The following is an 8240-nucleotide window of genomic DNA, read 5'->3' as shown; positions in this document are numbered from 1 at the left end:
TTTTCTTGTTGGAGTAGTAGTGTTTCTTATAACAGATGTATAAATGCTTCAGTGCACTAAATAAGTACAAAATGTACAAGTATTGAAAATCAAAATATTTTGTATTGAAATGTAAACATCACTTCACTGAGATTTTTCTGTTTTGTCATGGTCTATAGTCAACACATATATAAATGAAATTGAAATAGCAGTTTCCACTATGTACTTAATTTGTTCTCTATTGGCTGATGCCTGAAGTTATCAATGGACAATTGCATTCAGACCCAAAGTTAATGATGTCATTGTTGCTTGTGATGCACTTAAAGGGTAATCACAAAGTTGTAAAAAATGATTTATTCAAAGAGTTTAGAAAAACAAACATGATTACAGTAAATGTATATGAGAATGGAAAACTTACAATAATCAAGATGTGGTAAACCTTAGTAATCAATTTGTGACACTTGTTTCTTAATATAATGTATAATAAGTATAATGTTCAAGAGATTTAGGACTTTATTAGTTGCTGAAAACAATATATGGTATTTGCTAATCTAAGCCCACCGCTTTTTAGCCGGCATTAATTTGAGTACTTTCTTGGGTGATAGCCTACATATTTATGACACAAGATTAAAATAAATATTCACAATGTATTTACTGTTATGCATTAATGAAATCTTGTTTAAAAGAAAACAGAACGTTGATGTTTAAAATAAGTAACCCAGGAAGTTCATTTACGGGCTCTTCCATGCACTTTTGTTGCAGCTACGAATGTTGCAAGCTCAGCATAGTGTTAAATTATTTGTGAATATGGCCAGTGCAGTGAATACATATAAAAAAGTTTCCTGCTTGACAGTGATTTAGCATTTGTTTGCATCCCAGTAAACCCTTTTTTTTGTTCTTGGACTGGAATATTTGTACCAAACCTAGAGACCCTCTTTTAAAATTGCAGCCCGTTGTAGAACAGTAAATGCACATTAGAAACCATTCTTTGCAAGATTCCAAAATATGAACTGAATAGTAGAATATCAAAAGTATTTTGCCTATTGTCTGGGGATGAATATAACAAGTAAACTATAATAAATACAGACATTAGACAAGACAGCCTCACTGAAAATATTACAATGATAACTTTGGCAAAAAGTAAAATACATACAACGTTTTCCATTTTAAATGAATCAACATTCATCTTGCCCCTTAGTTCTACGTTTAGGAGTTGCAGTTAATGATCATTCTGTCTGGACCATTCCTGTATTGTAACTCATTTGGAAGTATGCCATCTTAGAATAACAGGATCTGTACGTGGGCTTTTTTTTTCCTGTGAAGAAGAAACATCCCAGTTACTGGCTCACATGACTCCTGTAAAATTAAAGGGTAAAGTAGATCAAGCTTGTTTTCCCAAAAGCAGTGCTGCAGCAGAAGTCTACAAAATTGGATAAACAACATGTGATACAATTCCAATGAGCTCCTGACACTGGCTTCTTTGTCAATGACAACCACAAGCTCTGACTACCATGTTCTTGTATTTCTTCAGAATCACATTTGAATTATCGTCAAAGTAGAGTACAGAAATGGCATTTAGTTTGGTGGGGGCGCAGCAAGGCTTAGGGACATTCTCTGGATTCATGAGGTGGACCTGTTTTGGAGGCAAAATGAAGTAGAAAGTTACAGATCACAATATTCAGTGGTTTATACACCTGTAAACATTGACTGTAGCAGCTGTCCTAAGGGTACTCTCTTCTAACACAAGCTAAGTTAGAAGAAACCAATGGGTCAACATTGGCCAGCACCAAGGAAATAGGTACAACTGTAGAAGCGGTGGGGGTCAAAAAATCTCCAAAATGTAGTGTCTCAGAAATTCTCAGCTGGCTGACTTCATCTTTCAAAACACTGCTTGTTTTCTTAATCGTGTAGCACTGGCAGTAACACAACACGCTTGCAAACTGAAGGTTATAGTTTCAAATCCCACGTGTGCTAGACCTTTTTTTATATTTCTATTATATAAAAAAAATAATAATAAATTGCAGGCAAATGTTCCATTTTAAAAACAGAAATAAATAATTTAATATAAATGATATAAACATCCAAATAAGTGCATTCCCTAGTATATTTCCATGTTGACAAAACAAGGTAATTGTCATTAAACTCGGATGTCCTGTAATATACATATACATGGATAAAAGTTCCTGGGGTCTGCAAAAATCTGCAAAAAAACAGGAGAAAAGGGAGAAGGACATTTTGACCTTACTGTGGTGACTAATATCTCTTACTGTATGACAGGTATTGACTTTTTTCTACATTTCACCTAAGAGTGTTGGGAACTACAAATTAAAAGTGAAATGGTGCTTTTGGCTGATTTGCTTTTGCTGCGCCAATACCCTGAAAACATGTAAACTATCCTTGCTGTATAGTCTCTGGCAGTTCTTGCTGATAACTTGGCGCAAGGAACATCCTCTCAATGTTTTTAGGTCCACACATTAAAATATAAAATTATTCAAATGGTTACAAACATTAATCTTTACATTTTTCTCAATCAGTAAAATAAAATTTAAATAAACATGACAAATGTCCACTTCATGTACGTAAACAAATTTAAAAGTTACATATCTATGTATGAATGGACAGTGACTCCAGATTCTGAAACTCGAACTAATAATGGCCTTACCAACTGTTGCTCTCCACCTTCATGAAATGTGGCTCAAATTTTATTACATTTGAGAGGATTTAATACTGTAAACTGCCAGGTGGCACAGCAAGCAGTTATTTTAGGAATGATGCTCTGACGACTGAGAATTGAAAATCTGTATTCATACTGTATTTAATTGAGAAGTTACATTTCAGAATTTTGAAAACAAATGGAGCAACTTAAATTAGCAATATTAAGTTCAAACATTGAATCAGTGCTAAAAATATGTTCACTCCCAGGTTCCCCCAGAATTAACTTTGACAAACTAGAAACTGCTGCTATTTTCTATTGTGCTTACCAGTGTCTGCACAATTGCATGGTTTGTGGCATTCATGTGCGCATTGAGGGGAAATGAGCATTCTCCAGCACAGTAGTTTGCTGCATATCCTTCTGGTGCAATGATCCAATCCTGTAACACAGAGAAAATTAGAATGAAATATATTTTCATTCTAATTTTAAAATAAGTAACCCAGGAAGTGGGTTGCTTATTTTTTAATTTAGTAATCGGCAATTATTTTTTATTATTTTCTCCCAATTCGGCATGTCCAATTATTTTTAGGCTCAGCTCACTGCTACCACCCCCGCACTGACTCGGGAGTGGTGAAGACGAACCCACACTGTCCTCTGAAGCGTGTGCAGCCACATCAGAGCTACAGCATCGGAGGACAACGCAGCTCTGGGCAGCTTACAGACAAGCCTGCAGGTGCCCGGCCAGACTACAGGGGTCGCTGGTGCGCGGTGAGCCGAGGACACCCTGGCCTACCTAAGCCCTCCCTCCCCTTTGCTTTTATTACAGCTTTCAGACACTTTCTTATCCTCCACTCCTCCTTCCTTCTCTCTTCCCTCTATACATTTCTCTTCTCCCTCCTTCCCTTTCTCTTACGCTACTCCTTTCAAACTCCAGATAAGGTTTTGGGTCATTGAGTAATTTACTCTCCAATTTAGACACTATGGGGGTTATTTTCAAAGGAGATCCGCTGGAGGATAGTGTTATACACCATTATTTCGACCATTTTTTCTGTACCTCTGTTTTTCCCACAGATTCTGTATTTTCTAAAGCTGCAGAAAAAACATCGGGAATCTATCCGCTACTTTCGTTCACTTGTTATTCTGACGCTTTCTTTTTGGCGGAATATATAATGATCTAAGAATCCATGCCTATCAAAGTGGTAGATCATTTAAACTTGCACCAGCTCGCTTCCTGCCTGCTTCAGAATGGTCAATAGTCTGTTTGCCAGTAAAAAGAGTGACAGCACTTCAGCTCATAGGTGCAACTACCGTGCCCCCCTTAACTTTCTCAGGAAGCCTTTATATCCCCCTCAAAATTCAGGATGCCTCATTTTCATGGGAAAGCTGATCCGTGTTGATTATTATTATTATTATTATTATTATTATTATTATTATTTTTATAAACTGTACATAAAAAAGCCCAGGCTGTGAAAAACGACTTAATTCAGATCACATCCTAGTTTTTATCCAACTATATGAATAAGTGGTTAACCTGTCAGTTTTACACTGCTTGTGACCCCACTATTCATAGTAAGTACTGTTAACACTGACTTTCAAAAAGCACTTTAATTACATTGGGGAAAAAGACTGTATTTTGTGGTTACGCTTCATGTGGGCATTTGTACTTTACATCGGGAAGAAGTTTTAAAAAAGAGGCTACCGTTTGCTATTGGACACACCTTGGATTATAACTTTGATTCTCATGAGGAAAAAGTTGCAAAGCAATGCTAAATATATTATTATTATAATTCAAGTAACTGATATAGCTGTGCTACCTTAAATACGGGGGGGGGGGGGGGGGGGTTGCTACGATGTTTACAAGGTGCTTACCATAAAACATTTAGAGCAAACAAATCGTATCCTATTATGATCCATTTAAATACTGCAATTTATAAATGTTTACTTGTAAAAACAGGTTGAACAGTTGTATTTTATTTACAGTGGTCATTGACAAGGACAACCAGAAGCTCCAAAGATTGACTTGCGCTCTGATGTCATGCTGATATCTTTTTGTTGAGGGACACCTAGCGTGTCCAGAATGACACTGTGTATGTGTGTTAGGAGCTTGTATAGAACAGTTAGTGAAAATGTCCTAAAAAAAAGAATATCTGTAAATTCTCAGCGGCACAACTTGTTAAAATCAGTTTGTCACAAATCCTGCAAGCTGCTTTGTTATTAAAAGAACGTAGGCATACTGTACATACACTGTTTCTCATATGAGGAGCCGTTTCAGACAAAAATGAGAGACTGATACGGGAATTAATTGAAATCATTTTAATATGCATTTGGTATTTCTTAGCCTATAAAGTTACTGATGCATATCCACGGGAGAACATATAGCGCCTTTAAATAAATGTTTCGGATGCTCTATCACCCACAGAGTCGGAGCCAAGTATATATGTGTAGACAGTCTTCCTACATATTTTATATATTTGTATTTAGTGGATAAATTAAAACATTACTTTTTGGTTCTTGGTGCATCTAAATAAATAATAATTTCTTGAACAAGATGTAATTTTGATAGGAGCAGCTGCTTTAAGATCGCACTTTTAATTTAAAGTATTGCACAGTTAACAACCAAAATCTTTTATACATAGACAAATATTGCTTCCTGGTGTATTTGTACCCTTTAATTTGATCAAAATACTGTAACTTTATTGTAATTGTTAATGTGGACAGCGACATTGCTTTTGACAATCTGTTAATATGACACTGTTGCACAGATTTTCTTAACAGTGTAACCTACATACAAAAATAATAATAAAAAGATTAATACAAAAATAAAATAATAAAATATATATGTTTGCGTTTGCGTTTTGGGACAGGTTTCGATTGTGCTTATATAACATTGCTAACACATTTGAACCAGAACCATTTTTTGGCAGATTACGCTGTTTAAATTCTCATTATTTATTAATTTAAAGTTCCTAAGAATCACAGAAGATGAAGCATGAAATGCGATCTGCTGGCGGGTAAAACGGAGGTCCACTTTAGAAAATAGGATATTTTTTATCGGATTAAAAGGTGGAAAAATTCTGCAGATTTTGCCGTTTCCACCGAAAATGAAACTCCTTTCCAACATCGGGCCCTATGTGAGTAAATTGTATTTTGGCCGAGTAAGGGGCAGCTTGTTTCCAGTTCAAAAGTATGAGACGCCTTGCCAATAGGGACACAAAAGCTATGGAATTAGATTAAATTTTCTGCAGGGCTGTACTTACAGGTAAATTTCAATAAGTGGGTTGGGGTCAATAAGTAAGTGGACAATTTCAGAAAAAGATTCAAAAATAGAAGTCCAAAATGTAGTCAGTCTGGGACAGGACCAAAACATATGGATTAAAGAGGCATCTATACATTTTAGCTAGTTTTTCTTTAGTCAGGTGAATACGATGTGAAATTTGAAATTGGATAAGCCCATGTCTAGCACAAGATGAAGAAGAATGTACACAAGCTAGAACAGCCTCCCACTGGTCATGTGAAAAAGTGATGCTGAGATCCTGCTTCCAGAGTGTCTTCAGTGTTGCTAATGACTGAGGACTCAAATTGGAAATTATGTTGTAGATTTTAGTTTGCAAACCTCTACCATTGGGGTTCAGCTCTAGCAAGCTAGGAGTTGGAGGAGGCAAATCTGGAAATTGACAAATACATTTTGTGTAAAATGCCTAGAGAAAAAAGTGTGATTGTGGGTAAATTAAATTTCAGGGAGCTGTTCAAACGAGGCAAACACATTATCAAAATATACGTCTCTAACTGTAGTGGACCCATTTCTACACCATATTTGAAAAGGTGAATCTATCTGAGAGGGGATGAATAATTGGTTCAGAGTGGTTGGGGTAAATATGGAGGCTCTCTGTAGGCCAAAGTGTCGCCTAAATTGAGACCAGATTTTAAGGGTGTGCTGGACTATAGGATTAGTGCTAAATTGAGACCAGGTTTTAAGGGTGTGCTGGACTATAGGATTAGTGCTAAATTGAGACCAGGTTTTAAGGGTGTGCTGGACATAGGATTAGTGCTAAATTGAGACCAGATTTTAAGGGTGTGCTGGACTATAGGATTAGCGCTAAATTGACTTGTGTATACCAGGATGGAAAAGCAAGCCAGAGCAGATAAGGAGGATGATTGACAGAAAGAGGCTTCCAGATCCACCCAGACTGGGCTTCTGTTATCAGAGTTGTGTTGTGTCCAATACGTGATTTTATGAATATTGGCTGACCAATAATAAAATGGAAAATTTGGTAGAGCCATACCACCCAGATGCTTCGGTCTCTGAAGAAAAGTCTTCAGAATATGAGGGCCTGTATTTCCGCACAGAAGTGAAGAGAGAATTTTGTCAAGCGAATTAAAGAAACTTTTAGTAATAAAAATTGGGATATTCTGGAAAAGATGCCAAAATCTGGGGAGCACACTCATTTTAACCAGGTTAATACGACCAGCAAGTGACAGGGGTAGAGCAGACCAGCGGGCAAAGTCTTGTCTGCTGCGTTCAAGCAGTGGTGTGAAATTAGCCTTAAAGAGGGAGGAAAAAGTAGGAGTAACTGATATGCCCAAGTACTTGAAACTACCAGACACCTTCTTAAAGGGGACGAGTGTAGATGGTAGATGTGAAGCCATTGTATTAATAGGGAATAATTCACTTTTATGTAAGTTCAGTTTGTAATCAGAGAGTCTCCCAAATTGGTCCAAAATTGACAAAACATGTGGAAGGGAGGAGATTGGGTGATTCCCTCAAATACTTGAGAGTGACGCAGAGAGACAGACAGAGGTTCAATAGCAACAGCAAACAGTAATGGGGAAAGAGGGCAGCCTTGCCTTGTCCCCTGGTGGAATGGGGAGTACTCAGACTGTATATTGTTAGTACAGACAGAAGCCAGTGGAGTGGCATACAACAGCTTGATCCATGAAATAAAATTAGGTCCAAAGCCGAAGTTGTTAAGTGTGGCAGAAAGATAATTCCATTTGATGCGGTCAAATGTCTTTTCTGCATCAATAAATACAAGGATCTCTGGGGGAAAGTTAGTTGAGCAGGTGTAAATAATATTAAATAGTCTATGTAAATTGAAGAAAGAGTTTCTTCCCTGTATAAAGCCAGTTTGCTCCAATTAAATTAAAGAGGGAAGAACCTGTTCGAGACGCTGGGCCAGAACCTTGGAAAGGATTTTAAAATCAGCATTGAGGAGAGAGATCGGTCTACATGATCCACAGTGGAGGGGGTCCTTGTCTTTCTTTAAAAGGAGAGCTATAGAAGCTTGTGAAAGTGTAGGTGGAAGGAGTCTGATTCCCTGAAAACAGAATAAATCAGTAGAGAAAGTGAAACAGATATTTTTTGTAAAATTAGACGGAATCCATCTGGGCCTGGGGATTTTCCATTTTGCATAGATCTAATGGCTTGTTCTATCTCTGGGAGAGAGATTGGTTCCTCCAGAGCAGTTTTTGATTGTTGATCTAAAGTAGGAAAGTCGAGGTTGACCATTGAGGGGCCTGCAGATCAGTCCAGTCTGTAAGAGAAGACACTCCTTGTAAAGGTCAGGCATAGGGGATGAAGCATAACGCTTGTCAAGTTGTAAAATAAGGT

The 8240-nt window shown here is 37.1% G+C and overlaps 1 protein-coding gene across 2 annotated transcripts in view; it reads right to left on the bottom strand.

Annotated features, from left to right (window-relative positions):
• Window positions 1-47: 47 nt before the first annotated feature.
• Window positions 48-8240, bottom strand: part of LOC117394425 (bone morphogenetic protein 7-like) — an 87726-nt gene continuing 79533 nt past the window's right edge. For both annotated transcript variants that reach the window (XM_033992685.3, XM_059014737.1), the window contains 2 exons: window positions 2961-3071; window positions 48-1612 (listed from right to left, as the gene is read on the bottom strand). In XM_033992685.3, coding sequence (XP_033848576.1) covers window positions 1463-1612; window positions 2961-3071 — 261 coding nt within the window. In that variant the 3' untranslated portion in view covers window positions 48-1462. The remainder of the gene's footprint in view (window positions 1613-2960; window positions 3072-8240) is intronic.

This window comes from Acipenser ruthenus, chromosome 3, assembly GCF_902713425.1.
Source record: "Acipenser ruthenus chromosome 3, fAciRut3.2 maternal haplotype, whole genome shotgun sequence".
Taxonomy (NCBI): Eukaryota; Metazoa; Chordata; class Actinopteri; order Acipenseriformes; family Acipenseridae; genus Acipenser; species Acipenser ruthenus.
The sequence above is the reverse complement of the archived record's forward strand: the minus strand, read 5'-3'. Positions and strand labels throughout refer to the sequence as shown.